Genomic DNA, 17,811 nt, shown 5'->3' with positions numbered 1-17,811 from the left:
ATATGTGATGCAGGCGGTCCTGGCGAGTATCCTGGTGGGGGCTTATGAATGTAATGTAACACTGAGATCCATCAATGCAATGTGGTGTCAGAGGGGCTGGAGGTGCCTTCTAAAATACTTGGAGTAAACCATAGCAATCCAGTGTTGACGGTCTGCATGCAATGCCTTACCTGGGGCTTGGCAATCTTCTGAGACTCCTCCACACCTCCTGATGACACGCCGTTCCTGCTTCCCTGTTTTTATCCGGCCTAAATGCTTGGGCTGCTGTAACGTATTCTGAAGGTCCCTAAAATTGGGATCGTTTTATTCTGACATTGATCAATGTCACATGTGCAGAAAGATAACCTCTCCCATCCTAAAAGTTTGACTTGAATGGCCCAAGTCATTCTTTTTGGGTTGTATATTTAAAGCTCTGCTGCCCTGTGTTGGGTTTCTGCTTCCCAACATTGGAGCACATCTGGGAATAGTGATGTATGTTGGTCTGTGGAACGTGACGAACGTTAAACCTTCTGATAACTTCCCACTAGTACAGAACAGAGTCAGAGCTTTCCATGCGTTCCATTCATCCAATTATGTGAACACATTTTGGGAATGTAAGGCTCCTCTGCACCTTTAATCATTCCCACGGCAATACCCTAAATGGCCTTACCTGCAGTGCTGCATTGCCCCTAGTTAGGTTAGTGCTCTATATCTACAGAACATACATGTCCACAAATGTCCACACACACACATACATATTTAACCATATCTGCAGAAAGGTATGGTATCACTTGATCCGGTTTTATATTAAATGCAAAGATTACTTTGTATCTTTGATTTATTTGGGTATTGTATTTTTTCTTAAGCAACATATGAGACCCTTATCTATGTCTTATTATTTGATTTTTACTTCCATCATTTATTGTCACAACATTGATGTCGCTAAAGAAAAGAAAGCTAAGTGCCCTTGCTCCTCCCAGGATTACCAAGACTTCACCTTCTGCACCCTGGGAGCAGAAATGTCACGTGAGAAAGTAAATAGCACGCGATCATTGAAAAAGGCGGAGAAAGAATCAGCATATTGGGAAGTACACTTTCCTTCAGTAAGCATTCAGTAAGCATGCTGGAAGGGGAAAGAAACCCACCCACAAAGCCACACTCAATCTCCTAAAAGAACCTGGATGACTTGGACAATATATTCCTCCCTCTACATCTGCTTTTTTGATTTCAGCTCCAGTTTCTCACCATTGTATATATTTTATTTTATTGAAATATATAATGCATGCACCAGTCAATCAATACAATACCATTTCAGACAACTAAAATAGTTTATCCCTTCCCAATCCAATTCATCAATCCATTTCTGTAAACTATTTCTGCAAACATATTTTCTGTTAACAACTTCAACTTAAAATCTTATTGTAAACATCCAAAAATACATTTGTATTTTAATCCAGACAATTTCATGAGTGACAACTCAGCATGAGCATTCAATGCAAGTACATACAACATATTTATACACCTTGGACCCTACAAAAGATCATACAAATGTACAAGTCTCAAAGTGATTCCCTGGTCCCATTTACCAGGTCAATTCAATGTAATACCCAAGGAAACTCAAGAACCACTCATCTTCCAATCCTCATCACACTTCATTCTTTTCCTCAAAAAAGATTGGGGGGCTGCAAGTGGTTCTACATTTATTAAGCCGCAGACTGTGCCTATATCCTATCGGAACCTGCACGCAATTTATTAGGTGCAATGAAATAGACCAATATATTGTGGCAAACGTTGGTTGATCCGAGAGTACTCAATTAACCATGTTGCATCTTTTACAATGTAGAGAAATATCTTACCCAGAACACAATAAGCTGCTTATTTACGGACGACAAAGCCTGGAGACCATAGGTGTTGTTAAGTGCACTATGTAAGCCAGTAAGATCCAAACCTGTGACTTGCGATCACATGCTTCAATCCAAAGCAGGACGCAGTCAGCTGCTCTTCTGTCTGATAGTGACACAATGAGTCCGATAATCCGATTAAGCCAGACAATAAAAGCATCTCTAAATCAAGTGCCCAAAGACTATTCAGTTATTGGTGCTGACTCTACAAATAATCATTCTTATGTACACTTATAACACATATAGTAACTCAATGTTCTCAACCTCGCTCTTGACTCTAACATTGCAACGTTCCATCTACAAAAGAGGAGTAAACAAAGAGCCTGTTACCTTCCTGAATTTCATAGTTTTTTGCAGTTTAGATTAGAAATGATTTATGTTGCACTCTCTTTTCAGAGTCTTGTAAGTATCTTTGGGTGCAATTTAATTTATGTCGCATGAGGAGGATATCACTTTAAGAACCATTTTGTTGAATAAAAGAAGACCACTTCTCCATGAGAGATAACCCTCTTAGCTGTCATATTTGTTTCCCGTAATTGTATATAGAGCCCCCTGGCCCCTGGATGGAATGTTTAACACATGTGTCCTTGTGACCTGCAATTCATATTGGGTTCTTGAATTAGAAACCTAAAACCCGCCTCTGACATTCACATGCACATGCCTGCAAAAATGTTTGAATGTTGTAAATTGTGAAACCTGACATGAATGTTTTTCTTGTTGATGACCTTCTGTTTTTAAAAGGGGGTCAAATATTCACAAATGTGAAATTATTCAGAAATATAATAAGTAAAATGCCTCATCAAATTTAGAAAACAACCCCATATGCATATTTGAATGCCATTCCATTAATGTTCTAATCACTTAATTTGACATATTCCAAAGGATAATTAACTTTTCCAAAAGCAAACCTTGCGTTATTTGTTTTAGAAAATAACTCACAAAGGTTTTGCTTTGTGTTCAATCATGTGCTATATTGTTATATTTTCTGAGACAGAGGATTTTCCATAAGATCCTTCACATTTAAAAAATTGCTTCCAAATTTAATTAAATATTTATAAGGGAATTTCAGAATTCTAAGTTCCCTATCAGATTCGCAAGTCTCAGTTCCCTTCTTGTCCCTGATGAAAAATATCCATCTATCCAGAGCTAGGATTTTCTCTTATCCATTACATTAAATCCCATTCAAACATCTTTTTGCCTATTTGGAAAAAATCCATGCATTAAATAGGGCCCATGAATGAAGAGAGGAAAATAGCCCGTTGGTGATTTGCAAACACGCCCGGCACGTTAGACATTTGTCCATTGGCGAGGTCAGCCTTCATTCTGTTAACCAAATGTACACAACTAGTTGACTTAATACTATATACCGGAACTTGCATAAGTTACCAGCCTAGACAAATCTTAGGTTTTTGTGAAAGAAAACTATAATGAGCTTTATTTAAAACTGCGGCCAACTACAAAGTGAAACATTAAAATATGGCTTTTGGTGACATCCACCTAACTGAAATCCTAACAGATCACGTACTAACTAATGTAAAAGCTCTAGGGATAAAGATAATTTATATCATATCATCAGCATGCACATATATTTAACTCATGGAGTTTTTAACAATATCTATTAGTCCATTCTCATTGAGTTACTCGTGGTTATTCAAGCAAAGAGACAGAGAATTGTAATTGTTTTTTTCCATTCTTTTATCTTTTAGAATTATTTTCATTAGAATTTTTGTCTAGCACAATATACAAAGTTATATATACATACACTGTGTAAATTAAGACAAAAATTAGATTTATTTTAAAAATCTTCAGGAGACTTCCCGTTGTTTATGTCTTATGAGGTAAGATCGAATCCATTGTTGTTTTGAACAAATATTTGATATTTGCCCAAATTTGGTAATTATCATACTTGGCAATAAGATCATTGACCTTTTTCTGCCATAGGACAATCCCTTTTCAAGTACATTATATACTTATGAAGTGTTTTCCTATGAGAAATTCAAGGTTCCTTTTTTGTTTCAAGTTCAACACGCAGAGTTTACGGCTGACCGACGTGCACCGGAAATCTCAGCTATGGCGGGGTATCGTCAGCCTCACGCTAATAGAGGGAAAGGACCTCAAAGCCATGGATGCAAATGGGCTGAGTGACCCTTATGTCAAGTTCAGGCTGGGACACCAGAAGTACAAAAGCAAGGTAAGTTACTTTACAATGGAACTTTTCACATAATTTGAAATAATGCTAAATATTACAAATGTTGAGAATTCAGAAAGACGCTAATGCTGGATATTTCAGAATGTGGTGCATTTCATTTTCTACCGAAAAGTGGAGTTTGGATTGGAGACATTACAGTTCTTTGGGAGAGATAACAGGATCTCCTGTGACTGTGTCCTAATGTGGACTCATTTCCCTATACTGGTCCTTGTCTGGTAGTTAGCCATATCTTTGGCTAGGCATTGCTTAAGTGCTCATCCATCTTAAATCACCCCAGTGTGCTGGTCATGGGGGCCCGCCATCTTTCCGATCCCATTCTTTGCCTTTTTCTGATTTCTAATTCAAGAGCAATGTGCTTAAGGCTAAGTGTTTCCTTGTTTCTGAGGTTACATAAAGTCATAGAGCCCTGCGCCCCGATGGCAGTTCATAACAACTCACAAGTACATGGCTGCCACAGTGCACCACACTCCGGTAGCTGAAAAATCTAAGGCCGTGGAAATTCTGTGTACATTCAATCCCTCTCATACCATGTCATAAAGTCCCAGAAGCCTCAGACCCCGTCTTCCTCATACCTCTACTTACTAGACCTCATGGCGACCTGACTGACCCTGCACCAGTATATGCAAAGTTAATGAAACAGTGGAATCTCCAGCCCACATAACAAAAGCATAAAGTATCTGGCATCGCCCCCACTCAAACCCGGCAAAACCTATGGTAGCCACTGTGCCTCATTCCAAGGTCCAATGCTATAAAGCCCCAGGCATCCCGCACATTTACTCCACTCAGGCATGACCCACCTAGTCACCGGCAGCCATGTTACAGTTTCCAGGCCTTCAACCCGCCATAAGCCCTAGTTATGTTGCCGCCTGTGCACAGAGCAATGGAAGGAACTGGGCATTAAATATAGCAACCTTACGTTTTCATACTCAAAAGCTTGTGTGCAGGCCACAGCCAAGCCCTAGAATAATCATTCACAGCCACCTCCACCATCTCCTAGAAAACGTAATATGCCCCATATTCAAGACACAGGCCATACACAGCCCCAATCCCTGGAACCTTTGATGCAAGGCATAAAAAGGCATACCACAACAGGTGCTGGCACACCAGATCACAATCAGCACAACACAGATCCTCTACCAATCTATGTCCTATCACGCCCTCTGCTACAAGGTATTCACACACCTCCTAAACTAGTCAAATGAAACAACGCGAAGTGCAAATACTACACGGCAAAATGGCCAGCCAACAAACCAGGGCCAGTGGTTTCCGGAACTGACTTGCCCAAACCTCCACAAGACACACTTGCCAAATAACGGACAGCCCGGGCCAGATCCTTAGCACAGCCAGTGCCTATATACTAGAAATCCAGCAACCCATAACACATGGGCAGACTTATTGTGATAATTTCACTTGCATCCCTCACTAAATTACAAACAATGAGCCTATAGTGGACCCCGATGCTCAAATCAAGACAGGCCACAATGATGTAGTAACAAACAGATACACAACTCCCATTCAAGGCCTGTATCACTGGTCTTCCAGTGCCCAGTGGATACCTTAATCAATGCATTCATAATTGGGTACTACACAAGCAATAGTTGCTCCACAATGCACCACCTAAATTTTGGTGCAGCAAAACAAGACGAAGCATGATATTATGCAGGTACCAGGCAGCCCAACGCCATCAACAACTGTGCCCACCCCGGCCACACAGTGACCACGCATGTCAACTCTTAAGTAAAAGCACAAAGAAAAGGAAAACCAATTGTCGCAGACAGACCAACAATTTATTAACAAAGCAGAATGAAAATGTAGAAAGAGAAGTGCCCATCCATCACCGTGGGAACATAAATCTTAGTGCACACAACCAGTGGCCCCCCATCAAAGAGCAAGCCACAGGTTCCTCCACACACTTATTAGGGAGACAAGATGCAAAACCAGGGGGTATCCCCTGTGTTCTGGCTCTAATCTGGGCCAGTGAGTGCTCCTTCCCTTCCCAAACCCGGGACAATCCATATGGGAACTGCCACACCAGGGGAGGCGGGTAGGGGGGGCACTGCACCTGAAAATAAAATTGCTGTTAACAGGAGACAGGCTACGCCCTGACTTCTTACCTCATTAACTGGGCAGAAACATCAGAGCGGATGTGATAGGGATCCCAATGAGGACCCCTCTTTATTTATAAAAAACACTTAGGGCCTCATTACGAGGTGGGCGGTAAGGGGTTAACGGTGCCGGTAAAGATGCCGGAGCCGTTAACCCCATACCGCCCTATTACGAGGTCCCCTTGTGGGACTCGCTCTGGACGTCTGTGGTTTTACCAGACGTCCTTTGCGGGTCCTGCGAGGGGACAAGCATGCTAACAACGGGCCCGTCATTAACGGTCCCATTGTTAGCTCCCTCCCCATTCCCTTTGAGCCCTGAGGGGGCTCGAATGGGAATGGGGATGGTCCGGGTCCGGGTTCCCTGAATGGGGAAATACCGGGCTATCCAAGGTCTGAATGACCCGGTATTTCCTTATTCAGGGAACCCAGACCTGGACCCGAGTTTGGAGGCAGCCATGCCCTTATTAGGGGCATGGCTGCCTCCAAACTCATAATGAGGCCCTTAGTCACTTTTCAACTAGTTTTCTATTCCCTTCCCGAAATTCCTCTGACGTGAGTTCCATCTAAATGGGGATCTGCTCTGTCAGCCCACCCTTCCTTGGCAGGGTCTCAGTGTCCCTTATTGTGAGTCTGACACAACAGACCCATTCCCGAACTCCCCACTGGTGTGTGAGGCCAGAGGATGGCCTCTGTGGGTGGTACCCCCTACCTAGGCATCCTCCGGCAGGCCTCTGCTTCCTCCCACTACCTCACGCCAGGGTACCTCCCCTCTACCGCCTCACCTTTAACAGTAAGATCTCACAACTACTTAACTTTTAACCTGCTTCACATTCACGTTACAAAACCCTAGTCCCTACATAAAAGTTACCCTACTTAAACTTCATTATAGACATAAAATGTATACATAAAAATGCACACAGACATACAACATATAAAACATATCATACATTATTTCACAATGGGGTGACTGTTGCAGTCTCTGCTGATTAGTTGAATGGGGGCCTGTCTCCTGATGGCGTATGGGGCGCGGCTCCTCCTCTTCTTGCTTCTGAGGGGCCCCAGAAGCAAACCATCCAGCCCCGTGGTGGGCTGGATGGACTATTCTAAAATAAACAAACAAACACAATCACAAACATTAAATAACGCATGTTTATTAAACCCTGATGTCTGCGTCTTTCTTTCTAGGGTTTCCCATAGGGGACAAGTATGTTTAGGCCGCAGGTTACAAGGGGCTTCTACTTGGGTGTCTAGTTCAAGCTACAGGTAATGTGCAGGTCCAGACCAGGGCACCACATGACATGGCCATTGAAGCTTAACCAAAAGTGAGTAATTCCAGGGATAGCTCACTAATGCTCATGAAGCGCTTTCCCCAGGTCTCCAGAGACTTTCCCGTCATCCCCAGAAGTCCTGTTGCAAAGCTACTAAACAGCCTAATCCCTACCTCCCATGTTTCCAAGAAATTCCAGAGCCCATCCATCAAGAGGAAGCAAAATCGGCACCCAGAACACCGAGACACACCAAACTATCTGAGTAGTACCACACGAAACCAAAAGGTGGGTTAAGAGTTCCCTGCAGAGAACGCGGCCAGCGCCTAGAAGGCGCAAGAGCGCATCGGAAAGCTACGCATTACTAGCCATTACTAGCCAGCAGATGAACATAAATGACAACTTACCAATAGGAAACAATTCCATGCATGTCATGACACTTGAATACACAGGCATACGCCTAAACCTAAACATGGTCGGCTGTGACGTTGCGCTACAGAAGCAACATTAAAGAAACCTAATTAGGAGCGCTCCTTGATTAATTCAATTTCATCCCTCTCTGGCACACGTGTGCCAAGGATGAGCTATCTATCTATCTATCTATCTATCTATCTATCTATCTATCTATCTATCTATCTATCTATCTATCTATCTATCTACATATCTACCCATCTAGCTATCCATCTACCTGTCTACCCATCTATCTATCTATCTATCTACCCATCTTCCAACCTATATCTATCTATTTTCTACTCTTGTTTTCTTCTCAGGGAAACACTTAGGTGTTCCCAGCCATGTGGCAACACACAGACACGAATCTTGATAAAAAGGTAAGGTTATGTGTAATGTTCTGCGGCATGAAAGGCACCAACACCATCCCAGATGTTTTGCGCGGCTGTGATGTGCTTGCTCAAGGAACGTGACAGGTGCACCAGATCCCTTAGATACCATCATCTGATGTGTCTCTTATTTACAAAACCTCCATTTACTGAATAAAGCAATCTGCACACAATGTAACACCACTACATGCTATTAAAACATTAGACGCCATTTTATGTTGCTGCTGTCATTATTCTGATGTTTTAAAATAGTGATTGTAAGACATTGTTTCTGGTATAATTGACCTATAAATTGAAAGTTAATTGGATTTAAAAGAATGTGTAAATCTTTTCATCAATGTTTAAACTTTGACGTTGTTTACAAAACAGTTTCAAAAGCCATTCACTCTACAGGCTTTGCAAATTTAGTTATAAAATGTGGCCCTAATATTTTGCTCTATATTATAAATGAGAAAAAATGCTGCTCGCTGTTTTCGCCTCAGCCACCTTTTGAAAATATAACGCTACTGAGTTGGTGAATCGTTACTTTTAACTGCTCGAAATTCGGAAGGATCCTGATTTTAACAGGCAAAGTTATAGAACCAGACTGACATTTGCAACATGGCCATGCTATAACACCAAGTGCACAGGTGTGAGGTCTGTGGGCTTTCGGCGCATTATAAATACAAAAAATAAATAAAATTCCTACGGCAAATAGTCAACAGCTTTGCAGATGCTGCAGTCAAGGGTCCATGCCGTTGCTCACTGGCCAGATCGTAATGGATCCATCACATTCACTCCAAAAAAATCGCTTGAACATAACTCCACTTTTAGGTGTGGTAACCTCCGGTAGACATTGGGTGCTATGTTCCCCAACTTTAAATGTTCATTTAATGTTGTGTGATTTGTAATGCACCACAAACACACACACAAAACAAACACACACACACACACACACACACACACACTGGTATCTTCTTATGAGCCCTTCATACCTTCACTACTTCTGTCTTTCACTTCTAACATTCTCTTCATCATTGCAGGGGGAGATCCCTGCCACCTTCCCTATTTTCTCACCCATATTCTCCCCCGTAGACCCCTTTGGCCCCAACCCTAACCTTACAGCAAACCTTACCATATCCATTGCCACCCAGACAATGAGAAGAGGAAGGCGAAGCAAAGGTAAGAAGAAGTAAAGATATGCAGAAGTAAGTGTAGATGACGACCTTTAGGTTTAGTAAAGGGGGGATACCAGCGTGGAGAGGGTACCCGATGCACCTGATCACAGCCGTGGATGAGCTGTGTTCTGGGGGCCACGCTGCAATGTAAATATGAAGACTCGGCACTCGCTAGGGAGTTGCTGCAGCAATGTCCGCCTGGTCTGCTGCAAGGCAGTTAGGAAGCTCAGGATTTAGCTGGAGTAGAAATAGGGGTTCACAACTGTTGTTCTGGAGGAATCATATCAGGCTGGAAATGCCTGGTGGAAGAGTAGGTACTTTAGTGCTTCTCAGTATTCATTGAAGGCATCCAACAGCCTAAGCGTCAACCGGAGCCCATGGCAGAGCTGCAGGCCTCGGAAGTAGGATGGAGCATGTTTCCCGATTCTCCTGGGGTTTAGGGGTCTGCAGCTGTTTCACCTGCACAATTCTCCTAGTGGACACTTTGGGCATGGCAATTTGATCTCTGCCACAACAAATATATATATATATAATTATATAAACATATAAACAAAATGCATTGCCTTCAACAAGAAAAGGAGCAAACTCACCTGGCACATTGATGGGCATAAGCGGGAAGAAGTCAGAGTATCATTGCTAAAAACGCTGCTAAGCAGATACAGCTGCAGATATGGGCATAAGGCACTCTTTGTAGTCTGCAGACATTTCACCTGAAAGTTCTTGCAAGCATGTTCAACTGCAGTCAGCCATGGGACTACTCTAACCCCCTGGGGTGAGTACTCTGGAATCAAAAATCCTCAGATCCATAGTGGACATTGGACTTGCCACATTCTCAGTAGTGACAGGATTGGAAGATCGGCCACCCATTCTTAAGCAGTGGAAGGTACTCAACAGGCCCATCAGAACTGAGGCTAAGGAAAGGTTTGCTTGGATTGAAGATATGTATAGTGGTGCAACGTCTCTTTCCAGGGAAGAGGAAGGGTCTGTTCTTTCGGGTGGGCAGCCACCTCGTTCTCTCGTAGAAACAGAGGGAAAGTGTAGCTTCACCAAAGGGCAGACCCGCTTCAGGGGAAAACTCGGCACACGCGGCTCGGCAGAACTGAATGGGGGGAGTCATAGTGGTCTGGTTCAAGGGGGAGGAACAGGAGTAGCAAAGGGAAGGGAAGCAAGTAGTGGGAGCAAGGATGAGGTAGGTTTGAAAGAAGGGAGAAAGTTGCGAAGCACCGCTTACCATTGTCAGTGATCTTCATGCAACGAGGTGGCTGTCTGAATGCTTTCGGCGTTGTGTGTGACGCGTCTGGTGCTGTTACGTAGCGGCCGCCATCTTGATGTGTTCTGGTTGGCTTGTTGCGGCTGCATCTTGGAATGGGCACGGTCCCTTCAATCGTGGCCATAAGGGGCAGTATGGGTGCAACCTTACAGTGAAACCCATTTGATCAAAAACACATTTAAAAAAGACAGAAGAAAAATATTGTCATTTTTGAGGATTTCGGTCTACAGGTGGTAAATTTGCCAACCTCTAGCACCAACACCAAAGCAAAGCAATTGGAATCTCTTCTGCACAACTTGGTCTCCCAAAGAAATGGCCAAATCCTCACTGGCTAAGGCTAAAAGAAAGGAGTATTGTAAAAAGGGAACAAAGGAAACTCAAAAACAAGCTGAGGACTGGAGAGACCCCCAAAACAGTGCTTCGCTTGCACAACACGGAGAGAAAAGGCAATGAACACAGTGGACTTGCACATTACAGCAGTGCACAATCCCACAGCAAGAGGAATGTACAGGGGACTGGGAATGGGACTTAGGCAACTTCCCCCCTGTCATCCATCGAAGATTGATGGGAAGCCAAGTCGTGGACAGGGATTGTCTGCAGGGTAGGGTGTTTTCCTCCACAGAATATAAAATGCTTTCAAAGATGTGAACTATTAATGACAAACTGTGTGTGGCAAAGCTGGCCAAACAGAATCTATTATATTTGATTAGCACCAGAGAGGGTAGAGAGATGGTGGCCTCCCAGCCATTCAGGAGGCTCAAAATGGGGTCTTTAACTCATGGCAGAGGGAGGCAGCCATTTCCCTTCCGGGATTGAAGAAAAGTGTGCTCCTGGCCCCAAGCACCCCTTCCTGTCCTTCCAGCCACCCCTCCCAACCCCAATTTCAACATTCCTCCCCGATCCCCAACCCTACCGACTTACCTTGCATTCCCTTGTCCCTCACCAGAACAGGAACACTTGGGGTTTCCGGCGCATCTCAGTCGTGGGAATGGCTGCCATGGAAAGGGAGAAAGGACTATGTGTTTGCTTCTTCCTTATCCACATGTTGGCCATCTTGGTTTGTAGATTTTTGAAGTTGAGCAACCGTGTCATTTCTCAAATTAAAAAAAACAACTATTAGCATCTGGGAAGCGTGCAGGATGCTAATAGAAATAAACTCTTCCCAGCAGGGGGTCTTTTGAATTTGAATCAGATTGAATGTGGAACATGTTCAATGATGTTTGTCTGCTCTGGTCAATTGATGAATTGCTTGATGGAACACATTGAACTGGTGTGTTGTGAGGGTGGATCTGATTTGTTGCAAATAGTGAATGCGTTGGGACCCCCTGCATTCTAAAAGCAACAGAAATCTTGAAAAATCCAAGCCTTGCAATTGTTTGCAACAAGTGCAACATCGTAGAAGATGCAGTGACGTAGCAGCTGTTCCCAAGCTAGGAACCAATAGTCTGTCATAGATTGTGTCTAACATTTTAGATCAATTAAAGTGTTGTGTTTCAAGCTTTAATATGAACGCTGCTTCACTTTTTGATTTCAGTGCGGATGTGAGTTTAAAGTAAGCTTATTTCTCTAATGCCAATGGTTCATGGTTCCACAGAAAAGCAACCAATGGCAATGTGTGCGCATACACCTGGAGCAAAGTCCTTCATTAGGCCTGGTTTAGATCGACATGCAAGAGCAGCACGTGGGGAATCACCTGTCACATTATTTTCATGGCATTTTATGTATTCATAAAAATTAATTGTTTTTTGAAAACCTGCTTATTTCTTGTCTCCGAGTATGAGCATCGAATTGTTACATGCCAAATGATTAACTTGATGGTTGCCCAGGACCGTAAATACAAACTCAAAAGGCAAAAGTTGATTGTATCTAGTTCGGGCACAGGTGTCACACTCTTGATAATCCGAAAGCATAGGAAACCCACCCGACAACGGGGCACTGCTCCACTTCACAGAGATTTGCCCACTATACACACCTCTCCGGAAGCCCCTGCCTTTAGCACTCATTTCACTTAGACGTAGCACATTAATGACTGAATGTCAGTGGTGTATCATGGAAGGGTATATTATCTCTTGTCTTTGTTTTGAATAAGCAGCAAGAAAAAACACATTCCATCTAAAACTACCCCTTCCACCAAAAATCTCTTCCCCTCTCTCTGTCTATCCACAAATCCCCAGTCCGTGAATGGTCTATGCCTCCTCTCTGATATCCTCTTCTCGAGCTTCCTTTCCTGCAATTCCTTCCACCAACTTCGATAATATCACCCAAAGAACCAGACTTTTCAATATTCACCTCATTCAGAGAGAAGCCTCAGCAGACCCATTTCCATTCCATCCATAGAAAGAACTGCTGTCCTTCGAAGTTCTCCGCATACGAACATAAGGAAACCAAGGAGCATGGGATGGGAGGGATAATACTCGCCTCTCTGCTAATGAATGGAACTCCACTCGCTGTCGTCAAAATATAATGGGAATAATCATTATGTCGTGAAGTTTCGAAGCAGAGAAGTCACTGTAGCTGCTGCATGCATGATAGGTTTCCAATGAAAATAATAAAAAACGTGCACGGTAGGTCAATCCTGCAGGGAAAAGAGAAATGACTGTCCTCACCTCTGCGTATACTTTAGAAAATGGAAAGCCTCTGAGCACGGTTAGGAATCACTGGTAGATCTGAGCATCTAGGGACCTCTGCTGTATTGAACATAGCCTGAACTAATATGGTGTCAACCACCCCTCCAATGGCTGGAATGGGTGGTAACAGCCCGGGGCCGGAGTTAAAAGCCAGAGCAAAGCGATGGGAGGGTCTCTGCCTGAGAGGACCCATTCACAATATCCTCCCAGCGATCTGTTCTCAAGATTCTAAACAGGGGACAGGAAAGGGAATTGAAGCAGAACTGCAAAAGAGCTGTCATTGTGGGCGGCCACTAAAAGACGCGTCCAATCGCTGCGTTTATATCTAGTCACTTTTCTCCAGAATCTATAAGAGCATTTCAACCACTTGTGAATCTTATGCTTTCCAGTATCAAGGAGAATTCAGTAGGGAGAGGATGGGGGGTGCGGGGGGTGGGGGGGCACTGCAGTCCAGCAGGGGAAATAATGCCGATCTGGGTGTCCTTCTGTGGGAGTTTTAGTTTAGCCTTCTTAAGGTGATGTGCCCAGTCTTTGTTAGTGATCAGGTAGGATGGAATCTGAGGGACATCCTATGGATCATGAAAATATGTACTTGTGGCTCTTTTGAGAGACTTATGGTGTCCAATGTTTCATGAGCATTACTGTTCATTGCATGTTTGCTTGGAATGCGGGAATAGAATCTCATCAGCAATCCATTTAATGTAACGCTCATCTGATTGCCACGGAGGCGCTGATCCCGGCTGGGCTGCTATCGTTTCTTCAATTGAGAAGCGTAGAGCTCGGACGACTCTCGGGACTGGGCTTCCTCTTATCGAATGTCTGACTTGCAGGGTAAGTTTTCTGCAGGTGGAAGAAAAAGGGTTAATCACCGTTTGATGGGATTCCTTCTCCCACCAATCGCCAGTTTCTCCCACAGCCTAGCTTTCTACTTGTCTCGGCGAGCTCTCACCTTAGGCGTATAAATGCTGTGCTCTCCATCCTGCGTCTGGTGCAGGGGTGCGTGGATTCCAGTTACGTCACTGGATGAGTTCAGTGTTGAGGCTCAAGTCTTTTGCGGCCTTAGTTGTGGCACTGGTGCTGGGATGCCGAAGAGCGATGCCGCCGTTACTGCACGAGCGGATGCCTGTAAGTATACTGTAGTCTTTAGGCTTTAAAAGATGGGCACCTCAATAATGTCCCTTTTCCTTTGTTTCAGGCCTCGGGATGCTGTGGGCGTAGTTTTCCGTTGCCGCTGCACGTGCCGATGCACGTAAGTATAATGTTCGTTGGCCGCTTTTAATGGCACCTCTAATAATGTCCTTTTTCTAGTTTTCAGGTGCCGGGATGCTGCGGGCTTTATATCCGTTGCCACTGCACGTGCCGATGCACGTAAGTATAATGATCGCTGGCCGCTTTTAATGGCACCTCTAATAATGTCCTTTTTCTAGTTTTCAGGTGCCGGGATGCTGCGGTTGATGCGGCCGCTTCTGCGCGTGCAAAAACTGGTAAGTTAAGATGAATGCGACTGCCTTCACCCGAACCCCTTTTTAATTATGTCCTTTGCCTTTCAGGTGCAGAAAAGCTGCCGAAGAGAAGGCCGCGGTTAGCTCCGTTGCAATCACGGATGGATCAGGTAAGCGGGCGTGGCTGCGAGCGAGTTGCACTTTTCTAACCTTATGTTTATTCTTTGCAGGTTTTGCCGGTGACTGGATTCCGGGATCTGGTAAGTATTGTTCTGTGTCTTTCTTCATCCACAGGTTGCTGCGCGGAAGCTGAAGATGACTCTGGACCTGGAATGCAGGAGCCGACTCGGTGAGCGTCCTGCTACTGCTGCAGAATAACGCGAAGCACGTGTTTTCCATCGGGTGTGGTTTAAATAGCAGAGAAGTGCTTCCAGTGTGTGTTCTTCCACCGGTTCCACCCAGGTAAGAAAAGAGTTCCTGAATGGAGGGAATAGTTCCTCCCAGCCCTGATGGCTGGGGACTTCAACCAGACTGTATTGTTCTGGGTAAATATGCAGCATGGTCTGCCTCAGATAAGTCCACCCAAGCATTATTACACTGTTTATCAATATGAGCCCGGCGCCTATGGCGCCGGGACTGAAACCCTTCATGAGCCTTGCGCCAAAGGCGCCAGGACACGGTCCAAAGGGCCCCTGTAGGGGTCTGCTGGGTCCGGAGTAGTGGAAGACGGGTCTGCTTCCGAGGGCGCTGGGCCAGTCCTGGCCCCTCGGGAGTAGCGCCCATGACATTTAATCTTTGGGGACATTTGGGCTGTCCCCTCAAACCGGCATACACCACCTTTTAACCAACCGGTTCCAGAGTGCCCAAAATATGGAGAGCTGGGAAAAGCAAAGGTGATAGTGATGTTGAAATCGGTGTGTATACTTGGGATTCCTAAAGCACTGAGCTAGCTAGGAACCAACGGAGCATGCACAAAGGGAACACACCCAGGGGGTTACAAGTGGGGTGCAGAGGTACTAGAGCGGCTGGGATGGAGTGTGTGATTGTATTTTCAGATATCTGTATATCAACCAACTTTCTGCTTGTTTGTCCGTCTGTCTGTATGTCTGTCTGGGTGTAAGGCAAGGCGCGTTCATGCCATTGATCATATATATAGGGCCCTTGTGCCAGTCATGTTGGCCTTGCGGTGCATGGCTCCGTAAATACAAACAGAGAGGTGAGGGATGTTAGTTGGATAGTGGGAAAGGCAGATGAAGAGAATCTGTGGTGTTGGTGACTGCAGGTCAGAAGTACCTATTACTCTGTATTTTTTCTTGATAGGTATAACAGGGGTTGGTTGCCAATACGGCGATTCCCCGGTTTTCCAGTAACGATTAAGGTGATGGGTGGTATACCGTAGATTTCACTGAATACCATTTTACCTAATGAGATTTCACCGAATTTATTTCACCGAATATGGTAGGTAAAGTAGTATGTGCGCAGTGCAAAATAGGTGGGGTGTAGAGTAAGGGAATAAGTTAGCGTTGGGAGGAGTGAGGAGGGCTGCAGGGGGTCTCCCCCGCATTATTTTTTAGAAAACGTAGAAAAAGTAAAAAGTTGATTTTGTTTTTCTGTGAAATGGATTCAGTGAAATCTCCATTAGGTCAAATATTTTCGAGGAAATCACATACATCCGATGGGTGGATGCTTGTTGATAGAGAAGCAGGGATGGCAGATAGGCTAGGACTGGTGGGTCAAGCGAAGGCTTCTATCTGGCTTGGGCACAATGAGAAACCAAAAGGAATCAAACATACAAAACCACAACCAATGTGCCCTATTGCAATTCTGATCCAATTTAGACTCAAGATGTATCGTATCATTTTGTAACAAATTCAATTTTTATTGTAAAATATCGTTTTTTTATATATACAAAAATAGCCTAACTCCACATATAATCACACATTTATATATGAAACAACTAATCTATTCATAACCTGGTGCACGATTATTCCTCCCACACCCGCACTTTTTACTCCTCTACAAGCCTCATCTCATATATACCACAAACATACCATACTTTCAAACGGAATAAGAAACACACACAATAAAATAAACATCTATTCCAACACAATTTGGAAAGAGTAGAACACAACGAAGACAAAACAAAATTTGTCTTCAATTTCTAAGGTTCATAGATTGATTAGAACCATAATTCAGCTAGTCCTTAATCCTAATAACTTGCGTTTTCAGTTCTAATATTGCTAGGCCCTCTGTCCTCATCAATCAGGACTGGTGGGGCGTCTGATGCGAGTGAAGTGTTAAGGTTGCAAGTTTGTAGCGGTGAGTAGTTAGTAGTGAGGTGGGGAGGGGCCGGATATACTGGCGGGGGAGAGTGTCCGTTTCCTGGGGATCGGTTATGGAAGTCATGGGGTTGAGGGATGGTACAAAGACTCAAAGCAGGCCTTCGCGGGGCGGCGGTTTGCGTCGCTAGAAGCATAGCATTCAAGATATCAAGCTGGGGCTGGATTTCAGGTGCTAAAGGTATGGTATGTTCTGGTGCTTAGTTGACTTAGTACAACTATTCAGGGTAAGGGTGAGAAGATGGCTGAGGGTGGGCTTCACTTAGTGGGAACTAAAGAAGGTAGCTCTGGGAATTTAGCCCTGCGGGGAGGGATGGCACCATGGCCCTGCAGTTAGGAAGATGCCAGTGTCCTAGCTCTTGTTTGGTTGATGTTTAAATATGCATCTTCCATCTCTCCGTCTGTATCTATCCACCCACGTACCGATCTTGTTGGTGTTCTATCTATTTTGCTCTGTCTGTCTATCTCTCTATCTGTCTAAATACCTATCTCTCTGGAGCTATCTAAATATCTGTATATCTAGCTATATATCTGGATGTCCATCTGTCTGTCTATCTACCTAGCCTTCTAGTTGTCGGTCTCTCTATATATGTATCTCCCTTTATATCTATCTATCCATCTCTCTGTCCATCTGTTCATCTCTCTGTCTGGGTGTCTACCTATGCATCTATCTATGTG

At 44.1% G+C, this 17,811-nt stretch overlaps 1 protein-coding gene across 3 annotated transcripts in view; it reads left to right on the top strand.

Annotated features, from left to right (window-relative positions):
• MCTP1 (multiple C2 and transmembrane domain containing 1) overlaps window positions 1–17,811 on the top strand; it is a 3,303,831-nt gene that overhangs the window by 1,752,611 nt on the left and 1,533,409 nt on the right. For all 3 annotated transcript variants that reach the window (XM_069627643.1, XM_069627644.1, XM_069627642.1), the window contains one exon: window positions 3,901–4,071. In XM_069627643.1, coding sequence (XP_069483744.1) covers window positions 3,901–4,071 — 171 coding nt within the window. The remainder of the gene's footprint in view (window positions 1–3,900; window positions 4,072–17,811) is intronic.

This window comes from Ambystoma mexicanum, chromosome 6p (genome assembly GCF_040938575.1).
Source record: "Ambystoma mexicanum isolate Mex_15411 chromosome 6p, UKY_AmexF1_1, whole genome shotgun sequence".
NCBI lineage: Eukaryota > Metazoa > Chordata > Amphibia > Caudata > Ambystomatidae > Ambystoma > Ambystoma mexicanum.
The sequence above is the reverse complement of the archived record's forward strand: the minus strand, read 5'-3'. Positions and strand labels throughout refer to the sequence as shown.